Genomic DNA, 24,325 nt, shown 5'->3' on the forward strand with positions numbered 1-24,325 from the left:
TAATGAATTTTTTTTGTCTGAGAAGGGATTATATTTTCTTGAAAAGTCAGCCCATAAAGAAATATAAACATTCAGTCTTTTAATTTATGCAAATATGTGCACACAATTACCTATCTCTTGGTTTTATTCTTTCTTTTCTTATCATTTTCATATGCATTGACATTCTGAATAGTCTTAATTGTTTCGTTTTGCAATATATTGTATATTGTGTTGAACCCACATATCATGAAAATAAAGGAGTTAACATGTTTGAAGATGAGATGTCTCTTGTTGGTTGTTTTGCTGTCATTGGTTGAGACATGATCAATATGTTGGCTTCTGAAGAAGATAAGTGCCGGTATTCTCGATACCTTCTTAGGTCTTATAGAGAAAGTATCAAGGAGATATATGTGACTATTGATTATAATATATGTAGCATTAATCATCTATCAATTCTTTTGGGTTACACATTAAGATGGTAAAAATTGTAGTTAAGCAACTTTCTGGCTGGGTTGATTAGAATCAAGTCCCGACAATTATTGACTTTTTGAGGTATTCAGTCATCAAGCTTTCTAAGTCCAAAAAAGTGAGTTATATACACATTAAAAAAATTTGAAGTATGTTGATTGAGTAGTAATGGTATGAAATTCTCCCCAACATGGGAAGTGTGTACCATGAGTTAGGTATTGCATTTTCAATGAAATTGTCTCCTACATGGGAAGTGTATACCCATGAGTTAGGTATTGAATTTTCAATAACACACTTATCAAATATGGGAATCCACAATTGGTATCCATTCTCAAACTCCTAAACCTTGAACCAAACAGATCCTTGTAGCATAGTAACTATCATTTTAAAAGCGTATGATACCAAATTAGAAGTATATTTATTTGTTTCACTCATAAGAAAAAATTAGGGTAATTTTCACATTACTACCTTGAAGTTTACCGAGTTTCAGCATTTACTACATGAAATTGTTTTCGTCTCAGTCCTATACACAAAGTTGATTTTCCTACAACTTTCATACCTACTACCGTTAGTCTTTTCTTTAACAAGTCTGTTAACTACTGACGTGTTAGAGCATCTCCAATCGATATGCTAATATGCCAGGTGGAGTTTTAACGGTAAAATTTGACATCATAAAATGCTCCAACTGAAGAGTTAATGCTAACAAGGATTTGAAGACTGGCATCTCAACGTTATTTTTTACAGCAACCAAAATGAGGCGTCATTTCTTGTTTTAATATTTTTTTTTTACTTGAGGGTATCATCTCACTATGAAAACAAGAGCTGTTGTCTTTATCTTTAATTGAATTTTTTACTCTTTCACATTAATGTGTGGGTCCAATTACAATAAAATAGGGAATAAAATTGACATATTAGTTGGAATAGGATACTGGATGTCAGATGCAACATCAGCAGTCAAAATCAAATTTTACATTTTGAATTTTACATCTTTCTTGGAGATGCTCTTAGTAGATAGGCCCACAAATTATTTATATATAAAAAAAATTAGAAGTAAAAAAAAAAAAAGTCCATCTTTCTCTCTCTTGCCTCCTCTCTTTTTTCTAATTACCCAAGCAAAAAAAAAAGGGAACAAATTAATCAAATTCTAAAAAAAAAAGGGATCAAACACATTAAAAAAAATCATCTACTAAGAGCAACTCCAGCCTGCACGGGCAAAGGGGGAGTTAGGCCCAAAACGGCCTTCTAGTGGACAAATGGTGCTCGGGCTGAGGGTGAGCTCCACAAGCTTGGGTTAGGCCTTAGGCAAAACCAACATTCAGTCTAGCTTGAGTTTGCTGACGTTAGCAACAAAAAAAATTAAAAAAAATACTAAAAATGTCAGAATTTTTAAAAAATAAATACTTAGTCATATTTTTCACTTCCCACATCAAAACTCTATACAAATTCATTTCTTCATATCTTATGTGAATAGTGATTGCCATGGCAACGGGTGAAAACACGCATTACTTTTTGCGAGGGCAGCCACTATTCACATAAAAGTAGCTGTCCTCCCCCCTTGCCATGACAAAGGACAAATGGGTGAAGTTACTCTGAGCTAAAATTTGGTAACCTTAAAATAGTAAGTGAAAATCACCGAAAAATTTATTTAAATGAACAAAAGCGATTTATTTTAACAAAAGTTGACCCCAATGGTGCTGAACCGGGCCTTGCGGGCCGGGCAGACGAAGGGATTCGGAGTAGGGTTCAAGTTCGAATCTGCTCCCAAATAAAACCCTGGTAGCGCTCTCTCTCTCCCCCTCTCCCTCTTCCTCTCTTGCTGAAGCTCAGTTCCCTTCTTCAGTTGCTACCAGTCTCTCTTTCATTTTGTCTGAAGAAAATCGCTCTTTTTCTCTGTCTCTGTAAGAGAAGAAGAGAAGATGAGCAGTTGGAAGAGTCTTCTTCTTCGAATTGGCGAGAAATCTCCCGACTATGGCACCTCCTCCGACCCCAAAGAACACATTGTTCGTACCACCTCTCTCTCTCTCTCTCTCTCTCTCTCTCTCTCTCTATCTCTCTATGTATATGTGTTTTAAAGAGTTTCAAAACCCTACTTTCCTTCATGTTCTCAACCTTTTTCATTTCTATGTAGTTTGGTTTGTTGATTATTGTCTTGGATTTGCAGGAAACTTGCTTTGGCGTGCTTCGCCGAGAACTGGAGCACTCTCCCAACGAAGTTTCGCAAGTAATGCTAATTTTATTTTGTTATCTTTCCATTCCTACATCCATTTGTAAATGCACACTTACATTGTACAAGCTCCAGCTCCCTGCATTTAGGTTATAATAATTTCTTTTATTGATCGTAATTATGTAGAGAAATGTTGATGAAAAAGAAGAGAAATATGAAGTCTTTAAGTTTTCGTACGAGTTTGTGAAAATAAAAAATCAGAGCTAGGATATAGGTTGGGTGGAGGTTTTTAGCTTTTGCTGGTTTTGGTTTTAATATAAAATCTAAACATCTCCGACGAAAAAGTAAAAAAAAAAAAAGAAAAAAAAAAATATATTCTTTTGCAAAACAAATAGGTCAGTTGATAATGTGTTCCGTTTACCACCAGAGATGAAAGAAGGGAAGAATTTAAACTTCTCATGTCTTCCACCATTTCCACTTATGAGAATGGAATGGAATGGAAAAGAAAAGAAAGAGTAGAGAGAACAGCTTGCTATTCCTTTTCCTGGAGAGAACTTCATATTTTCCGTTCAAATCCAACACAATTGTCTCCTTAATATAGAAATTGGAGAAAGAATAACATACTCATAGATAGTTGTTGTTTTTGCATCATAAGTGCTTCTGCTGTTATACACATTAACTTTGTCTTTTGCTCCTGACAGTTCCTTCTCCAGTGTGCCGAACAATTACCTCACAAAACTTCTCTTTATGGGACAGTGGTACGGTGTATAATTGCATTGGCACAATTTTCTAATTTTTCATTTCTGCTGGTGTTTTTCCTTTCGTCGCTATAGCATGCAAATGCATGTACATAAATATTTACATTTGCAATGGGTTTTTTTTTTCTTCACTTAAGAATGGTTTGTTTGGCTTCCTCATTATGTATACATATGCATAAATGTTTCTTTAGTAGTAAACATGTTAAATTTAAAAGATAAACTTTTTCTTAGACAACAAGTTTGAACTTTGAATGTTATTAAATAAGCCTTGAGACTGACTTTGACTAAATTAGAAGGTTCCATTTCTGATTACATGAGGATCCACATATATAGTCACTCTTAAGTATTTATCTAGGGCACCATAAGGGTTCTACGCAGTTGTCAGATCATTAACTATATTAGCACAATCACATTGTTAGCATAAACTACAGAAACAAAGCATACAGAAGAGTGCTTTGGACTTTGGTGATGCAATGTTTGGAATTACTGGTTGCTGAAGAACAACTTTACTATTAGTTCTTGAATCAGCCATCATTAATTTGGAAATGTAGGGGTTTAAAAAAAAATACATTTTGAAGAAATTTTTGATTAATTGCATTGTATTCAGTGATCCTTTTGACTAAAAGGAAAGGTTAATAATAACATGTGGATGCACAAATCTAAATGAAGGGTTTTAGCTCCACCGGAGTGTTCTTCGTTGCGTGGTGCATGTTGCACCATACATGGTGGATTCCTATACTGTGAAAATACAACAAAAAATCGAAGAGAATACAACAAAAACTGCAGTGCGCACTGGTTTCATGTAATGTATATTAGGAGTGTCCTATTCTGTACCACATGTGTATGGTAAGTTGTAATTTCTATTATTAGTTATCCCAGAGTCTACTGTCTGCATGTCTATAAAACATATAACTTACAATATGCGTGTTCTTGTATTTGTTTTTCTTCTAATTTCTTGAGCTATAGTTGTTTCTTAAAATAACCATTTACAATATGCTTGTTCTTGTATTTTTTTTTCTTCTAATTTCTTGAGCTATAGTTGTTTCTTAAAATAACCATCTGTTTAGTTTAATGCCTCAGGTTCTTTATTCAGTCACTCACTCTCTCTCACTCTCTCTCACTCTCTCTCCCCCCTTCCAGATTGGCCTGTTAAACTTGGAGAATGAGGAATTTGTTAGGAAAGTAGTGGAGAACACTCAAAGTAATTTTCAGGTGAGTGAGTTCATGGTTAAAATGATCTGCATATATGTTTCCTTATAATAATTTTATCTCTGGTGTTTCAGAAATTTACCAAATATTGCTTGGTTTTAATGATCGATCTTTGACCTGACATATGTAATATTACATCTATTTTCTTTAATTGACGCTGTACATCATAGAATGCATACCTTGCATATTTTTCCTGTGCTGTTTTGTCTTCATTTTTCTTTTATTATTGCTGCTGCTATTGTTGATGATTAGAGAATGCTTGAATCTTCTGTCTGTGAAAGGACTGCCAAAAGAGTTTAATTACTTTGAGTTTGGATTTGTCTTTGACTGTGATAAAAAAAGAAGAAGGGGTCAAGCCTGCCACTGTTAGATTAAATGGAAGTGCCCTCTTAGTTGATGACTGTGATCTTGAATTAACCTGAGTTTGCATCATACATTTTCTGTAATCTAATAACATATACCTGGAAATAAGAACATGATATGTTCTGTAGGACAGTACCTCTATAACCTTCTGAAGAGACAGGAGTCCAAACCGGGTGGATGAATCATGACCCGTGTATCAGAGTGTGATTAACAATGGCATGAGTATTAGTTTGGATTATTTCTCATGGAAAGGTCAATACTCGTGATATGGTTTAGAAGAGAAGATCTTTGTTTGCCGTTCTGTCCTTTGATGTACTATGTGTAAAATTCAGGGGGAATGTGTGCATAACTTAGTTTTGCATTGCCCAGTAGTTCCAGTATTGTGTTCTGCCTCTTCTTTGCGAGAGAGGCACGAGGTTTTGGGTGCTGGGAAGAGGGGTGATGTGGAGTGATGGCTGCATTTTGGGTAGTTTGACAGATCTATGGGTGAAGACTGAGGCAGGTAGTGTTATTGGATATAGTTCGTTTTTGTGCATCTTTACGGGATTTTATTCATACTGAATTTTGGGAAATTTGGTTCTTTGCAATCTTTTCAGACTGGAAAGCTGCTTTTGTTTAGGAATTATAGCTGTGATTGTATTATTTGTTTTCATCGTGTGATACTTATATGCTCCGTCCTTAGGGGATATCTTATCCTCCAAGGTTTGTAATAATGCAATTTGAGCTGCCGATTTATGTTGGTTCCTTATTTATAAACAAAAGGAAAGAGATAAGATCGAGTGAATTGAAATAGTGGGATAAAACAAGTGAACATCTTGTCCTATTAAGTTGTACTTTGGTTTCTTATTGAAAAGAGAGATACGAATTAGTCGATTGCAATAGTGGGGTTTGAGCTGCCCATTTACTGATTAGGTTAATGAGATTATTTTATTTGTGTATGATGCTATATTTGAAAATAAAAAACTGTTAGATGGTTATTTTCATCTTCTTTTGATGTATCCTTCATTGTTTTTATTGATGAATTTTTTAAAAACGATCTCATCTTTTTTGTTCTTTGTGTTTGATTTCCAGGATGCCTTAGATTCTGGAAATTGCAACAGGATTCGTCTTTTGATGAGGTTCCTGACTGTTATGGTATGTATCATGTTGCTACTGGTCTCTGATATGAAATTCAGGAAGAGATTGAGAGCACAAGAATAAAACCACATTTTATCTCATTTGTCATAGGCCTTAGTTCTTTCTTCACTTACTCGGGAAATCTTTCAATTGATCGAAATGTGATGGTTGTCATTCATATGCTGTCAACTTAAACTTAGGATTTCTTTCCATGTTTGGTTCTTCATTTAGATACAATTGTATCTTGGCTGCAGTTTCTAGAAGTTCTTTATTAAAAAAAGGTGCGAAAGAAAACAATTTTTAAGTTATTGAGATCGTGAACAAGGTACATAATTCTAAAGCTTCATCTCCTACTCCCTTTTGTTCTATTTTCTGTTTTCCATTGTTTTCGCTTCCGCTAAACTACCTAAATACTCCATTCACCCATATCCTACATCAATGAATAGAATAGGACATATAAACGAAGTGTTAGCTTTTATATTTACCGATGATAAAATTGAACTTCTACCCAGGTTTATACTCAACAACAGCTATTTCTACTACCCACATTATTTTAACTGAAACACTATCATATCTTTCCCAATTATCTCCACCCATATTAAGTTTTGGTTTTCCCCTCCTCCAAGTACCACTTGATAATTTTTGCTCTTTAGAATCTCTTCCCCCTACTACCACTTTTCCTCATCCTGAATGGCTATTCTCAATTCATCCTTCTGCCAAGGTATGATGTTCTCTTGGCAGACATAGGTGGCCAAATTGTGATTTGGACTTTACATCCTGACAAAAATCAACCTGATCAATATTTCAGATTCAGAGTCTGGCAAGAGAACATTTCTTTATATATATATATATATAATCTCTTTATGTATATATACACATGTATTCCTGCATGAGTGCCGTACTAAAGATATAATGTTTTCCTTTATGGTAACTTTCTTCTTGATCTATAGATGTGCAGTAAAGTTATCCATCCCAGTTCTCTGGTGGTTGTCTTTGAGACATTATTATCATCAGCTGCAACAACAGTTGATGAGGAGAAAGGGAATCCCTCCTGGCAATCGAGAGCTGACTTTTATGTAACATGTATTTTATCATGTCTCCCTTGGGGAGGAGCAGAACTCACTGAGGTACTGTTATAATGGTGCTTGATTAACAGAAAAAAAGTTGCTCTTAGGTAGCATGTTGCCAATGTATTTCTCACAATACAAAGCTTATGTGACTCCATTTAATTTTTAATTTTCGAAATATTCCTATATTTTATGTCTGCTTATGGACCTCATAAATTGTTAAGGTTTTGGTCCGTAGCTAAAAGTATGATTTATTGAGAACTTATTAAAGATATAATTTGGTGCCTTCTTACTATACATTTTTATTGTAAAATACTCTAATAGAAAGTTATTTTGAGCATTAAAAAGTACAGTAAATATTTACGAATTCTTCTCCCTCTCTCTGTTTTTTTTTCCTTTTGGTCTGTCTGTCTGTCTGTCTGTATCTCTCTCCCTCAGTTGGCCATAACAGAAACGATAAAAAAGTTGAGTCTTTACAAATTATGTGTCTTATTTTCATTCCAGCCATGAACTTTTAAAATGGAATAATTGACTGTGTTCTTAAGTGGTGTCTCTGTGATGTTTTGTGCTCCATCTGAACCTGAAAAGTTGATTTTTTTATTCTGGCACGTAAGGTTATTCACTGTCACATGTTGTAGCTATGTCAGAGGGCTTTCTGTTTCTCAAGCACATCTGACACAGTGGCCCTTTAGTCATGGTCAAGCTTCATAGGTGGCAAGGCCATAGTTGTTTTACTCTTTGGTTCAACATTAGGCTTGCATTTTCTATTGTCCGTTTCATTATTAATTTAAATATATCAATCATGATTTGTTATTGTCTCTCTGCAGCAAGTCCCTGAGGAAATTGAGAGAGTTATGGTTGGTGTTGAAGCTTATTTGAGCATAAGAAAGCGTGTTTCTGACACCGGGTTGTCTGCTTTTGAGGATGATGATGAGAACGTGAGAGAACCTAATGATAAGGTATAGCTTATTAAATTTGACATCATATTCCCTTTTCTCTGTAAACTTAAAATATCATTTGGTGATTCATTTTTGAATGTATCCCAGTATCCTAGAAAATGTTGGCCTTTTAGTTTCTTAGCTTCTGGTCTGCAGGAATGGACTGTGATTTGCACTCTCTGAAGTTGAAATTGTGTTAGAGATGGCCTAGTGATGCTTGTGTGGAACTTCCCTTTTAATCTATTTTGTATTCCTTTCATCAAAAGGATATTAGTAACATGTTTCCGTTTTGCCATCCTGTTTGAACTTTATTAATCGTTGTTTTGCATTATTGATCTTCAGTATTGAAGATCATTTATTTGAGTAATTTTTTGCTAATGAGTTGTTATTAACGTATTTCTTTTTAATTTTCTGTATGTTAATTGAACCTTCACTACATATGTTTCATTTTGATTCTTCTAATATCTAAACCTTATGATTCCTTGTGTTCTCCATATTTCTAGTTTTCTCGGTAAGTGACTTTTTAGAAGTGTCCATCAATGCTATGTCATCCAAATAACATACACCATGAGATTTCTTCAGGCTTACAACTTACTGTAAGCTGATACGGACTTAGAATCCCTCCACATGCATCAAACTCTAGTTTTGTTATTATTTATTTCAAATAACTTTATTATAATTAATTGGAACTCATTTTCTTTGTAGGGCCCACTTAAAGTATATTCTTGATCCTCTATCATAGGCTTTGTTTTCTAAGTTATTGAATATCATATCCTTCATTAATTTTCTTTGTTATATGACCTTTTCCCATACTTTCATAACGCAACTCATCAAATTAATTCCTCTATAATTTCCACATTTGGTCACACACACACTCTCTCTCTCTCTCTCTCTCTCTCTCTCTCTCTCTCTCTCACACACACACACACACACACACACACACACACAGATAAATTGGTACTATGTTCCCTTTCCTTCACTCATTCGGCATTGTACCTTGAATTAAAATTTTATTAAAATTTTTGTTTGCCACTCAAATCTTACATTTCCAAGAGTTCTCCACGCCACTATAGCTATTTTATGTGGTCCTTGAACTTTAATTTTCCTTGTCTTTCAATACATTTAACATGCTCCATATTGCTAGTCAACCTGTCTCTTTTTCATTTTTTTACCATGTAATGTAATTTTATCCTAATCGCTCTTTTCTTAATCTTTTCTGGTAGGATTTCTTGGAAGATTTGTGGGGCCGAATACAAGTTTTATCTAGCAATGGATGGAAACTTGATAGTGGTAATGATCAAATTTCCCACAAATTTCATTTAAAGTAAAACTTCATTGTTTGATCAACATTTGTTTTTATCTTATGTTTTCTCATGATTTTTATTTCACTGTTTGATCAAATTCTATGTTATCACTTGGTAGTTCCGAGACCTCACCTTTCATTTGAAGCACAGCTAGTTGCTGGAAAGTCGCATGAGTTTGGACCCATCAGCTGTCCTGACCAACCTGATCTGCCTTCAACAATTTCTAGTATAACGTGTGGTAAACAAAAGCATGATGCAGAGTTAATATATCCTCAAAGGATACGAAGGCTGAATATATTTCCTGCAAGTAAAACTGAGGTACTTTGCAATCTAAGAACTTAATTCTCTTATGTGTAAACCAGTATTTTCAAATGCATGCAAGTAAAAGAAATTTCTTCTTGCAATAGCTCTTGGATGATTTATAGTATAATGCTCATGTTCAAACTATTGAGTGTTTCTAAAACTATTTTGTAATCCATTTACATGATGCATACTTGAAGAAATTTGTTCCTAGTGTTTATTACCATTCTTAGATCTGTTTAATATGTAGTCTAATTATCTGAAGAAGTTTTTAAATAGTGGCACGGTTTAGATAAGGGCATGTATGACAACAGAGCTGAGAAGTTGGTGGCATCTGGTACTGTTACAGTTTGCTAGAGTTCCTGACTTTAATATAAGTTTTAAATGGAAATACTATCTGACATAATTGTCATTTCTACGTTATTATTTATTTGACCGACTTGGAGTTACTAACTTATATGATATCCACTGCATTCTTGTGTTTCTGCTTCTTTAAGTGTACTCTTGAAATTAATCGTGACTTACTTCTCGTTATAATTTTGCATAGAATTTTAATTTGGTGATTGACTGTCACCGAAATTTTTTCTTTTAGTTATTGATGTTCATGAAAGTCTCTCGCTTTTCATTTATGACGACAGGACCTGCAACCCATGGATCGCTTCATTGTGGAAGAGTATCTGCTAGATGTCCTTTTTTTCTTAAATGGCTGGTTTGTACCTCTCAATGACTTAATAAAAAACATGACTAAATTTTCTTTAGCTTGCTCACTTGAATTCGTTTGTTAACTTTATGATTTGTAGTATCACTGTGTTCTGCCCTCTCTTTTTTTTTGCTTTTATTTTTTGGGCCTTTTAAAGAGATGCTGTTGGTTGAGATGGAGCTTATTTTTTAATTAGTGGTCTTGTGTTTTCATATTTTCAAAAGGGATGTATCATCTATAGTATAGCCAACTTGTATGATGGCTAACTGCTAAATATATGCATTTCATGGAAAGGAAGCACTTTGTCTTAAAATGATAGATAATTTAGTTCATAGTGTAGGACATGAAATAATGGGATCCATCATCTATTGCGATAGCCAAATTGTATGATGGCTAACCGCTTAATTTATGCAATTTGTGTATACTATTCAGAGCCATTGATATAATTTTTATGCGGCATTATAAAATTAATGTATGCACGTGTAGTGAGTAGAGGTTGTGGTTTTTATATTCTGTTGCAGGCTTGCTGCTATGTATTTGTTCGTCATTACTGTTTGTTAACCTGAACAAATTACATTGTTGCTTTTAGTCCATATCCTGCCAGTGGTAGCAAGGCATTGACTGGGTGCAAAGAAGCATAATTTGTGCGTTCCATGTTAGTAATTTTAGTTAGAAGATTTTCTGGAAGGGTTGGGTTTGTTTTCTTGCCTATTTCAGACATTGAAACTAACTGGACGGATGCACAAGAACAAGCAGATTTGTTTTGGAAATGCTCTTAATCATACTTGTTTATTAGATATTGTACTCAAACGTTTATCACAATTTTTTTGCTTCTCTAGGAAACATACTAATACATCTGGTAGTAATTTTACTTGGTGTTATCTTACCATTTTTGTATTTATTAATGTGTGTACAGGTGACTGGTATTAAAACTCTGTAGTTTTACTGTAGTTTTACTTTTGGATTACTTGTACTTAGGGTTCTTTATTTATTTATTTATTGTTTGACATTTTGGCTTAATATTTATTCTATTTGTTTCTTCCTTCATGCAAAGCTAGTCGAAAGGAATGCGCTTCATACATGGCTGGCCTACCTGTACCCTTTCGATACGAGTATCTTATGGCAGAGACAATTTTCTCTCAGGTAAGATATATTACCCTTTGCATGTGTTTCCGTGCTGATATATATTTTTTTGTTTTTTTGTTTTTTTCTGAATGGAAACGGTCCTCGACTAAACAACAAGAGCAAACACTACTTAATCAAAAGCAGGAAACTAGAAACAAGAAGAAAACCACTGAAGCTACACCACCCTAAAAAAAGCTAGAAAAAGCATCTAAGTAAACTTATCGTAAGACAGCTCATATCTCTCGAGATAATATGATAATGGTAATTCTTAAAATGTTCAGTGACAGATGCCCAAAAAGAGGGCCAAAATTTTACTCTATTCCAGAGTTCTTCATAAGTTACTCCATCATACTCTTGAAAAATTCTGCTGTTGCGTTCCATCCATAAATTCCAGAACATAGCATGAACAAGACAGTCCCATAAAGTTTGAGCTCTCTTTCCCCTTCCCAAAACTGTCAGTTTAATGCTAAGAAGCTGAAGACAGCCCTTAGGGATTACCCAGGTAACTCCAAGTTCACTTAACAATTTCCACCATGGACTTAATGAGTATGGGCAGTGAATAAATAAATGATCAATGGTCTCTGCACACGACTAGCACAGCACACACCAGTGAGGAGATAGGCACATCATCGGGTTCCTCCTTTGAATACGGTCGCATGTGTTAACTTTCCCAATCGCAATCAGCCACATAAGGAACTTGACTTTCGGGGGAGTCTTTGCCTTCCAAACTGAGGCAAAAGGGGGGAAAACATCTGTATTGCTGTTAGCCGAAATAAAAGCTCTGAAAGATTTGTACGAAAACAAACCATGATCCTCCAGCTCCCAAATTCTTTTGTCTGCTTTCGTGTAATTTAGATGTATCACCCTTAGAACGTCCATGAGTAATACCACTTCCGTGATCTCCGCCTCTGTCAAATTCCTTCTGAAACCAAAATCCCAATTGGAAGGAGTCGCGGCATCGATAACAAAATCTACAATGCACTTTTCCTTTTTCCTAGACAGGGAAAACAATCTAGGAAATAATTCCCGCAATAACCCTTCCTTCAACCACTGATCCTCCCAGAATCTAACCTTAACTCCATTTCCAACTGAAAATCGGCAGCACTGAAGAAACGTATTGTACCCCTTTGAAATATCTCGCCAAGGATTTCTGCAAGAACCGGTGACTGTCAATTTAGAATCCCAGTCATTGGAATCAAGTCCATATTTGCTCTTAATTACTTTATGCCACATAGCGTTGGTTTCAATTGGAAATCTCCACAACCATTTTGCCCTTAAGGCTTCGTTTTTTTCTCTCAAGGATCCGATTCCAATCCCTCCTACTTCTTTATTTCTGGACACCCTCTCCCAATTCACAAGGTGAGCTTTCCTAACTTCCTCTACTCCTTCCAATAAGAAGTTGCGCATCAGTAATTCCACCTTGGCAGCAATACTGGCGGGCATCTTGAAGAGAGATAAGTAAAAAGAAGGGATGTTACTTAACACTGCTTGGATGTTACTGAAGATGATTCGTTGTCGTCCACGAAAAAAATAGTGTCATCTGCGAACTGGAGATGAGAAACAGTGCTGATTTTATCATGAGTTGTTTTTTTCCCTCTTTCAAATTATACTTTATCCAAGTGTGTAATTACCTGTATAGTTTATTGATAGTATGAGTTTCACAGTGTATGGGTAGTTTTTGGGTTAGTCATGAGTCAGGAGTTCAATATGCTGTATGATTGGAGTTGTTTCTTCTGTTTGATCCATATGTTTTTTTCTACTGTTATAAGCAAGTAGTCCTTTGTAGGATAAATCTTCAAAGCTGCATACGGTTTGCCTAGGACTAGAAAAATAGGTTGTCTTTGTTTCGGTTTTAGTCCTACATGGATCATACTCGGATTTAAGCAAATGAATTCATTCGCTTAGAATTGGAGTTTTGAGAATAAGATTCAAATTAGAACTTTAGATCTGTTTTGCGTTTAATATACTTTTCATCAAATTAGAAAAGAAAGAGCACTTTTTTTCTTTTTTTATTCTTTGGGCAACAGAATTCCATAACTTCCACTGCACTGAGTCAATGCAAGTTTGATAGATTAAGATAGAATTATATGCATATTTTGCCTATTGGGATGCCAAATCGACTTGAAACAAAATATGTCCATTCCCCTCCTCTTTGCAAGTTTAGAACTGATGCTCCTGGGAGATTGGCCCTTACTGCATGGTTGCTTTAGATTTTGAATCTGTTCTTTTCTACATATTCTTTGACATTATTTCTTTTATGGACCTATTTCTTCCTTGATTACATCATGATAAACTTGTATAGTTTAACCTTTCTCATTGAAATCAAAATGATGCGTTTAATATTCTTGCAGTTACTCATGCTACCGCAACCTCCTTTCAGGCCAACGTATTACACACTAGTTATTATCGACCTCTGTAAGGTAATAATGTGGATGCTATTATTTTATCTAGTGTCTTGGTCCTTTTGTCTGAGTCAATGGAAGTAGATGTCAGTTTTATTGTGTCTGTAAAGCAGTCTGACTTGAAGTTTAATTCTTAGGCTCTTCCTGGAGCCTTTCCTGCAGTAGTTGCTGGTGCTGTACGAGCTCTATTCGAGAAAATAGCTGATTTAGATATGGAATGTCGAACGCGGCTCATCCTTTGGTTTTCCCACCACTTGTAAGTTCCACCATAAGCAGTACCACTAGCTTTTCCATGTGATGAATACTTCTCATTTCCCTATCACGTGCCATTTTGGGACCTTGCTCCTCTGTACATTCTCTTGTTGAAGTATATTACTTTAGCTGGAAAGCTGCTTGAAAGGTTACTGATGTCACCCTAGGTTATGTCTTAATTTATGGTTGTTCTATATGCATGTCTGGACCTTAGGCTACAGAAGCAGCCTCTCTTCTGTAAACTCCTGTCTCAGCTGAGGTGGGATTGATCCTAGGTCCTCAAATTATCAAGGCCATTATTAGCTGAAGCAGCTGGTATCTTGTTTGAATTTTTCAGAGAAGTTATTACCAATATTTTTAGAAAATATAGTGAAATTTTATTTTCTTGCATGATTTTTGTATTCAGTTTGGTGTATTTTCAAAATTGATTGGTTCACATTGATTTGCCTTCCTGACCATGCAGATCAAACTTTCAGTTCATCTGGCCATGGGAAGAGTGGGCTTATGTCTTAGACCTGCCAAAATGGGCCCCACAACGTGTATTTGTTCAGGAGGTTCTGGAGAGAGAAGTTCGTTTATCCTACTGGGACAAAGTGAAGCAGGTACCAAGTCATTCGTAAGCCCAAGGATTGACCTTGACATAAACAAGCTCTTACTTTGATTGTTTTTCAGGATATTACATTTCCACATACGCTTCACATGGTTATAATTTTTCTAATTTAGTTTCTTATTTCTTTTTCTTTCAGAGCATTGAGAATGCCCCTGGCTTAGCAGAGTTGCTTCCTCCCAAGGGGGCACCAAATTTCAAATTCAGTGTTGAAGAAACCAGTGAAGGAAATGGACAACATGCACTTTCTGTTGACCTCAGAACCATGGTAAAAGGGAGGGCATCTGCCCGTGAAATGATCGTATGGATAGAGGAAAGTGTGTTTCCTGTTCATGGGATGGAAGGTACCCTCAATGTGGTTGTGCAAACTCTTCTCGACATTGGATCTAAAAGTTTCACTCATTTGATTACCGTATTGGAGAGATATGGTCAAGTCATTGCAAAACTATGTGGTGACCAGGATAAGCAGGTCATGCTGATAACTGAGATTGATTCTTATTGGAGGAACAATTCTCAAATGAGTGCTGTTGCAATAGATAGGATGATGGGCTACCGACTTTTATCTAATCTGGCCATTGTCAGATGGGTCTTTTCTCCAGCAAACATTGAGCAGTTTCATCTATCAGATCGTCCATGGGAGGTATGCCAACAACATTTCTATGGCATTAATCTTAAGCATGTCTTCTCTGCTGTTATAACTATTTGTGTTTTGAGCCCATGATGGAGTTTCCATGTACTTGGTGTTGCAAGGTCCTACTTTTCCTTATTGCTCAATATTTACAACATCAGAAAATAAATAAAAACAATATGAACAGGAACTTGAAAATGATGCGAATTCATACAATTGCTTCCACTATGAGAAAGTAAAAACAACTATCCACCTACACGTGCTCAAAAAAATGGAAATTGAAGCAAAAATGATAGCATTAAAATTTGGTCTGATTCGAAACCATCATGACAAGATAGGAAATGCTAGATAATGCTACTTTCTAGTGGAAAATCTGGATGATTGTTAAAACCAGTAGACCTACCAAAATGGAAAAAGAAAAGAGATTTAAACAGCAAAACTTTTGTAAGTTTGCTCTGGTTTCAACCTGCATTCTTATCTGCTCAAATTTTTTTCTGTGGTTGTAATTTTACTTTGCGTGAGATCTTCCTAATTTTAGAGCTTTCCAGATTCTTCCTTGTAAGATGTTGATGGGGTGGATTTTACAACTAATTATGCACACAGGAATGATTTCCCTTAATTCATGTAGTATTCTAGCCTCGATGAATTGAAGAAATGATTAAGTCAACCAGATTGAAATCATACTCGATTAACTCTTAAGCGTCACCTTTCTTACCATCAATTTTGTATAATTCTCTTTATTTTTGTACTACTAATGTAATCTCTAAGCATGCATCTTTTATCTTTTTTGATTGCTTATATATTTGTCTGCCCAACAGATTTTAAGAAACACAGTTAGCAAGACATATAACCGTGTATGTGATCTAAGGAAGGAGATTTTGTCTCTGAAAAAGAGTATTGTATCAGCTGAAGAAGCTGCAGCAACGGCAAAAGCAGAGTTAGTGGCTGCTGAATCAAAGCTTTCACTTATGGATGGTGAACCTGTTCTTGGGGAAAATCCTGTGAGGCTGAAGCGCTTGAAATCGTATGCTGAAAAGGCAAAGGAGGAGGAGTTGTCTGTACGTGAATCTTTAGAGGCTAAGGAGGCTCTTCTAGCTCGAGCCCTTGATGAATTTGAGGTAACGAATTTTTAAAAAGAAAAGGAAAGCAGTAAAACCTCTTTCCCCAATTTCATCTGTTGCAATACTTTTCGCACAATACATATAAAGTGGATATATTTTAGTCTTGTAGGTATATGTAATAATTCCCTTCTCTCTGAAAAACACTATCTTCCGAGAGGGAGCAAAATAGGTTGATTTTTTATGACTCTGGGCAGAAACTCAGGAGAGCTCTGGGAGAAAGTTAGATCATGTTCATCACATTGGCATCGAGCTCTAGAGTTTTCAGAGATTGTTCTTTTAGGCTTATTTGGTTAGATTGGATTGCAGCCATTCGTTAATCCTTTCGGTCTAAAATACCATTCGAGGTTTTTCCTTGTTTGTGTTCTAGGGGTCTTTGTCTTCTGTTCTGCTCCTTCGTTTTTGCCATTGTTAGTGACTTAGGGGTCTAGGTTTTGGTTTCTGCTCTTTGCTTTTGTTCTTTCTTTCTTTTGTGGCTTTCTTTGCCGCTGTTGTATCTCTCTTCTTTTTATATAAATTTTGTTTCCTTTTCAAAAAAAAAAAAAAAAAGGTACGTTTTTGCAGACATACAACAGCTCACTGCCTACCCTTCCATGCAACCCCCCAACCCCCCAAACCCCCACCCCCGGAACAAGGATAGATTGATTCTATCTGCTTCGCTGAAATGACACCCATAAAATATGGCACTGTCATAACCATCCATCAAAGTTGTTTTTCTTGTGACAAATAAATATATCCCCAAACAAGGGTAGATTGATTTTATCTGCTTCATTGACTTGGCATCATGAAAATATGGCAATGATATAAATGCCGAACGAAGTTGTTTTTCTTGTTAGCAATAAAATTACATGCATTTCTCCTATAAACTAGAAATAAAAATACATAATAGTGCAGTAACGTATTTGCTAATTTTTTTTCCCAAACATTTTCTGGCATCGTTTGAAATACAATTCACTGCCTGGGAGTTTTGTGTGTTTTAGTTAATCAATTTTGGCTCTCACTTTGATTTAAAGTTCCTCATCTTTTTCTTGTACTAACCATGATTCTCATGTGCAGGCATTGTTCCTCTCCTTGTACAAAAACTTCCTGAATGTGTTGACAGAACGCCTGCCAAGTGCATCCACATGTGTTACATTGCAGGGATTGAAGTCAATTCATGCAGATTCTATGGCAGTCGACGTTGAAGAATCGTCGGCAATGGAGGTAGACGATGAGAATGGAAGACCTAAGAAAAGGTACCTTTTTCCCTTCAATAAAAAAGGTAGAAAATCCTATATTACATATAAGTAAAAGGAATGTTGACTAGAAGGTTAGAGGAGATGAAGGATCTTGTTTGGGAGGGGAGAGATTATGGGATTATTGGAAACTCATTGAAAAGGAGAAACTGTTGTCAAGAAGATGGTTGTCGGGTCCCTCAAGAGCAAGATTACTTGTGTTACTGTAAATACGGCATGGATTTGAATGGGCCAGACTCCTTGATTGTAGAGAGAGGTTCTTTTTATTCTTGGAGATACATCTATCATGGTTTTCCATCTCTCTTGTTTATTTACATGTCGTTGGGGATAAAAATTCATTCGTTTCCCAGAAAACATTTGGCATGACAACGGATCATCTTTTCAGTCTTTGTTTTCTAACTTTAATCGGCCCTTGAATTGCAATGCATTTCCTTCTATTCCTTTAAAAAATAAAAAATAAACCCTTTTCTTGAAACTTGTCTGTTAGAAAGCTTTTGCATGATTTCAACTTTGTTGTTTGGATTCATATATTCTTGAATCTAGTGATATTGGACTAGTTTGCGGTCTGGGGTCCCTTCCTGTGATTGTTTTTCTAAGTCCATGCTAGAAATTCAAATGAGTTAGGTTTTAAACTTGATGAGATGATTTGCAAGATTGGTGTACCCACCAAGTCCAAATTCTTTCCTGGTTGGTTTTTCATGGGAAGATCAGTATTCTTGATGTGCTTTAAAAAGGAGGACCCTATGCTCCATTACCTCCTCTTCGTGTGAAGATTATAAACTTTCTGAAAAGGTGGAGGTGGAGCTTCTTCAGGACAACAGGTTTCTCTTTGATACAGAGTACAGACAAGTGGCTGAATGCCTCGTTATGGCCATTTTTGTCTAAACATTATGCCAATGCTCTTTGTAGCGTGAGAGGGAATTTTGAGTTGATTGTAAAGTATCTTTTGTCACTCCTTGGTAGTTGATAGCTTTGGCGGGCCCTTTATTTTCACAACATATCTTGTTTTCAATAAAAATTAATAAATTGTCTTGACATTAAGTGTTATTCAAGTAAAAGTGCATTTAACTTGTTTTTCTTAATTTTGGCAGCCAATTGAATGGTGGGAGGATGAGTAGTGTATATAATGTAGGTGAAAAAGAGCAGTGGTGTCTATCGACTTTAGGCTACCTGAAGGCCTTCTCGAGGCAATATGCTTCTGAGGTAAATACTTATTCTTTTTGTGATTCTTTTTTGTTTGTTTTTGTTTTTAAAATGAAAGTTTCACTTTGTACCTAACTTAAATTCATCAGTTTTGTGTTTTCATCCTCCGGCCTCCCTTTTTTGGTATTACATTTGTTTTCAATGGAATATCACTAGGTTATGTGTGACAGAAGGAATAACATATAATTTTATTCTCAAGATTTTCTAGTTCTATGAAATATTTGACTGATTATGGGCTGAATGAACAATGTGCCCATAAGTAATCAAATCCCTGGATTTCGCCCTCTCACTTCATGGATTAGGCTGAATACTTATTCAAGTGAATTTGCCAGCTATGAAAAGGAGTCTTGTATGCTAGCCTCTGAACTCAGCATGGGAAGTTATTTTTCGCAATTTTTTGCTACTAAATCTCTGACCTTGTGTATGTGCCTGGCAGATTTGGCCTCACATGGAGAAGTTGGACGCGGAGGTTCTAACAGAAGATGTGCATCCTCTTATTCGGAAAGCGGTTTATTGTGGCCTTCGTCGACCAGTTGATGGGTTGTGAAACCTCAACTCGCCTACCCCTCCCCTGAAAACAAAACAACAATGCATGTAAATGTCGATGCGGGAACCTGATAGATTCGAAGGAGATGAGGCTAGCTTCTGCTGCTGCTGCATGTATAATGAGAGTAGGTAATTTGTTTGTCTAGTTGGAGATACGTGTACAATCTAGTTGATATGTAACCAAAGCAACTAATTAGAGGCTAGTATTATGAAAATTCTTTCCAATGGGCACTTTGTTACAAATTACAATATGAAATGGACTTGCTCTTGCTAAAATACTCATTATTTGGATGTTCTAGTTTTTCTCTTTTTTAAAAAAATTATTTTTTTGTTCGTTTTGCCGACACTAGAATGGCTATGGCAAACCCTTTCCTGACCAAAGCTTCCAATGCCTTCCAGATGCTGGAGCAGAATCCTCAAGACCATTCCATTTTAGTATAGTTATTAAATGAAGTATCATTCATATTCTCACTGGTAAACAGCAAAAAGGTGACATTCCTCTTTCTCAAATCACAATTTGATAGACATGCAAAATTAATTCATTAAAATACTAAAATAAATAAGTAAATTATGGCTGCACATTAACCCTCCTTGAGGTTTTTGGTGTTAATACAAAGCTTCAAGGTTTTAGAAATTAGCTTAACACTCCTCGAAGTTTCACATTACTTTCATAAAAGTTCTATTAAATTTCCCCTAAAAAATTGTGGATGTCATCAAAAAAAATTTTCTTTCCAAATGACAATGTTGACCTTAGAGATTGCATATATCTTGAGGAATAATTGTGGAGATTAATTTTGTTATTTGAAAGTTTTTTAAAATTAAATCATCAATTTTTTCTATTGAAAAATTAAGAAATGGGTTCTGTCATCCACAATCATGCTCCCTATTTCTTAGCTAAAATTTAGCTAAAAACACACAAAAAAACTATTTTGAAAGCTCTCTAAAAAATTTCAACTCCAATCATACTCTTTAATTTGGAGAATCATAAATACTTTACTTCTTTATGTCATAAATACTTTACTTCTTTTTAAATTTAATTCCTGGTTTACAATAAAATGTTCATATTCAAATACTGAATATTCCCAAATAACAAAAAGTGTTTGTGTTTTACAAAATACCTACAAGGAAAAGAACTATGTATATATTATTAAAAAAGGATGTTTGTGTGTTGCTAAATGTATACAGTGAAAAGAATCGGAAAAAAAATATATTTACTTGTGCTTTGCAAAGCACCTATAGCAAAAAGAATAGAAAAGATGGTGCATGACGTAGGTAGGGTCAGTTTGACATTGCTGTGCTATGAAAATAATCGCTGTCAGATTTGCTGTGAGAGAAATCAGTTGTGAGAGAAAGCAGTTTCGCGTTTTGTAAACTTTCAGTAACTTTTCAATTTAGTTATTGTAAAAGGACAAACCAACAAGAACATGCATACATAAGCAAATCCTAGTAAAAAATTGTAGGGAAATAGCTTAAAATGACACCCATTTCATAATTTTAACTAAAAATACCACCCCTTCTCAATTTTTGTACAACTATCACCTATAAATATAAAATTATTGTCCACTTATTGCTGATTTTTTACAAGTTCAGAAATTTTGTTCTCTCTTAGCTCACACAGCTCTCTCTCTCTCTGGCACAGCTCTCTTTCTCTTTGGTATCTGTCTATCACAGCTCTCTGTGTCTCTCTTGGCTCTCTCTCTCTCTAGCACAACTCTCTGTCTCTCTCTTTGCTCTCTTTCTCATAGCGCAGCTGTTTCTCTCTCTACCTTCGTTATGTCTCTTTCTCCCCTATTCGATCTCTTGCTCTCTGTTTGGAATCGCTAACCCCTCCCTTTAGCTATGTCTTCTGAATAGCTGCTTGCAACCTTGAAGCTCTAGTGGATTGCGACCTCGAAAAGGTAGTGTTGATGGTTATTTTCTTAATATCAGTGGGATTATGTGAAATGGGTTATAGTTTGATTGTTTGGGTTTGTGTTAAATTCGTTTTGGCTTTAATTTCTTTGGGTTAGGTTTTGTTGAATATTCATGCTCATTCATCTGGGTTTGTACCAATTGCATTTAGATTGGTCTGGATATGTGAATCTTGAAACTTGGGATTTTCCATTTGATGTAGTAGATCTGTATAGTGTGATTTTGATGTGTTATTGGTGTACTGCTGTTTACAGTCGTATTGTTGTTATATTGCCATTATATTGCTTATATATTGCTACTATATTGCTGTTATATTGTGGTTATATTGCTATTATATTGTATGGTTATTGTGGTTATATTGTGTTAATGAAATGTTGTTTTGTCATGGTCAGAAATGGAGGCAATTGTTATTCTCGTGTGCTACAATGAAAAATGGGCCACCTCAAAGAAGATGTGCAAATACGAAGGGGGTGACTCAAAAGGCTTAATAGTTCCACGAACCATCAAATTTGTTGAACTGTTGGACCGTGTGCATCAGATTGGTAATACAAACAGCAGGGAAGACAAGGTTTGCTTAAAATTCTCAGTTTTGGTGGCCTCGAATGAGTGGAAGCACATAAAGATTGAGGACGATGATGATGTCAATTTTTTTATGAAGTACAATTCCAAGGTAACACCTTCAAAACTAGCTCCCTTACTCGTGAGTATAGAAGATAAAGGACTGACAAATGATGTAGTTCATAGTATGCATATCACGACAGATAGTAGTCGGATGGGTCATTCTTCAGTTGCCATTGTTGAAAGCAATGAAGTAACTTGGAATAATACAAATGTCACTGATGTGAGAGGTGAAGTAGGGACAGATTTTATGGATATGATTGATTTTAGCGAGGTGGAGGAGATGTATGGTGGTGATAATGGTACTGAAAAAAATGAAGTGTCAGTGTACTCTGCCCCTCCTAATTTGGGCTGCTTGAACACAGCTGCCCAGTTGCCAATAATGCGTTTAGAAGGAGAATCTGAACCCACTCGTCAACATTATTGGAGTCAAATGGGTGAACAAAATCGGTACAATGCAGCCGGTGTAAATGATGAAGAAGCATATTTGGACAGCGGGTTTTCACGAAGTGATTGGAATTCGAAAATTACAGTTGGGCAAATTTTCTCTAGTAAGAAAGCATTGTTGACGGAGTTACGGTTGACGGCATTAAGAGGCCACTTTGAATTTAAGGTGCAATTCTCTTGTAAAAACAATATTCCATTGCGCAATGTATCTTAGACAATATGATTTGTGTTGCTTTGGTAGGTCATGTAAACTCTACTTTTATTTGTGGTGGGTTTCGTGTTATGTTGAATGAGAATTCTTTTGAATTTGCATAATTTGGGTTGCATTGCTACAACATGCTGTATTGCTGACAGATTGCTATTATATTGAACTTTTATTGTACTGGTATTGCTTCCAAATTGCTATTATAAGTTGAGTGCGAAATTAAAGGGACTGAAATGTAATTCCAAATGGATCCAAAACATTAAAGTTCTTAGAATTCCTATATTACACAGTTACTGTGATACTCCGACTATACCTTCTTTTCTGATTACAAATGCGGCCGATGCATAGGCCAGATGTGAGGCAAATACAAGGTGAAATGTCTATGTGTTTGACTATATATATTTGTTGAAGGAGCATTACGAATGTTAACCTCAATAAATTCCTCATGTCTTGCCAAGAACACTCTTGAATTTATGCAATGTGCCCAAGCCAGTCCCAAAGCTGGACTCACCCGTCTGCCTGATGTGTCCAGGGACTCCAAGTTTCTCAACCTCACCCCATTCACTTTATCATGTGGCCCAATAAAATACACCACTTGGTTAGTGACAACCACCGCCAACCCAAACTTATTTGCTAAACCCTTCAATGTCCCAGATATGTTGAAGAAGAAATTCAGTCCGTTGCAATCTAGACAATAACAAGCAATAAACAATCAACACTTATCAACAGCCTATTATAGGATATTAAGTGAAAAATAAACAAAAAATACAGATCATAAACAAAACCCCAGCTATTTAAAACTGACCTACTAATTCAATAGCTCAAAGCCACGTCTCAAGACACCCAGTACTCTACCACTCCTGCATAATATAATATCTAAAGACACATCTCAACACACCAGATAATCATGAGACAGCTTCAGCTAGAATGGGAATGTGCGGTAGCACAAGCCTAATTGAGAACAATTCAAGACTAACGATAGAAATCTATCTGACTAGAAAGAGTTTTAAAAAACAAGAAGACATCGGGAAAGAATTGATTGACTTCAAGGTATAATGTAATGGAACATCCTATGAATTAGTGGCAACCACAATAATGACTCCACTATGGCACTCCTTTCAAATGTAAGAAAATGAATGAAATTGGCACCATCCCTTCAGTTTTTTCTTAACAAAATAAGAGGTCTGTATGTATTCTCTGCTTTATCGATATCAAAGATAAATTAATAAATAAACCATCAAAACTGTATAAAATGTTTGTAAGACATGTACAATTACAAAATTATAAGTTCTCCTCAGAAACAAAGTTCTCTAAGTATCCATACACAAACAAGAAAAGCAAAAGCTTAAAGAGTTAGCTTATAGCAAAATCAATGTCCCCATTTCTCTAAACCACACCTACTGGTGGTAGGTTCCCATCTTCACTCATTTCCCACTTTCTTTTAAGTAGACAATGATCAAGCACAAAAGAGCAAACTTTTAAAGAACTCATATTACACCACATATAGTTCTAAAGAAAACTTATCCATATCCAATATGCAATCCCTAAAGTTAGTAAATAGAGTTATAAAAAAATAAGTCAAATTAACAAGCATTATTCTCAAACAAAAAGTATGATATGGTTGGGAGTTTACAAGTTCAAAATGATATACACAGGTTAATT

The 24,325-nt window shown here is 35.5% G+C and overlaps 1 protein-coding gene across 1 annotated transcript; it reads left to right on the plus strand.

Annotated features, from left to right (window-relative positions):
• LOC18781055 (nuclear cap-binding protein subunit 1) lies at positions 2,122-19,778 on the plus strand. Its single transcript, XM_007213595.2, has 19 exons — positions 2,122-2,447; positions 2,609-2,668; positions 3,313-3,369; positions 4,510-4,581; positions 6,013-6,075; positions 7,008-7,184; positions 7,952-8,083; positions 9,286-9,352; positions 9,485-9,684; positions 10,305-10,375; positions 11,425-11,509; positions 13,843-13,911; positions 14,031-14,149; positions 14,609-14,747; positions 14,892-15,392; positions 16,199-16,498; positions 17,555-17,733; positions 18,825-18,936; positions 19,373-19,778. Exons 1-19 carry the CDS (start codon positions 2,364-2,366, stop codon positions 19,481-19,483), a joined length of 2,598 nt encoding a protein of 865 aa, XP_007213657.1. The 5' UTR covers positions 2,122-2,363; the 3' UTR covers positions 19,484-19,778.

Source organism: Prunus persica, chromosome G4 (genome assembly GCF_000346465.2).
Source record: "Prunus persica cultivar Lovell chromosome G4, Prunus_persica_NCBIv2, whole genome shotgun sequence".
Taxonomy (NCBI): Eukaryota; Viridiplantae; Streptophyta; class Magnoliopsida; order Rosales; family Rosaceae; genus Prunus; species Prunus persica.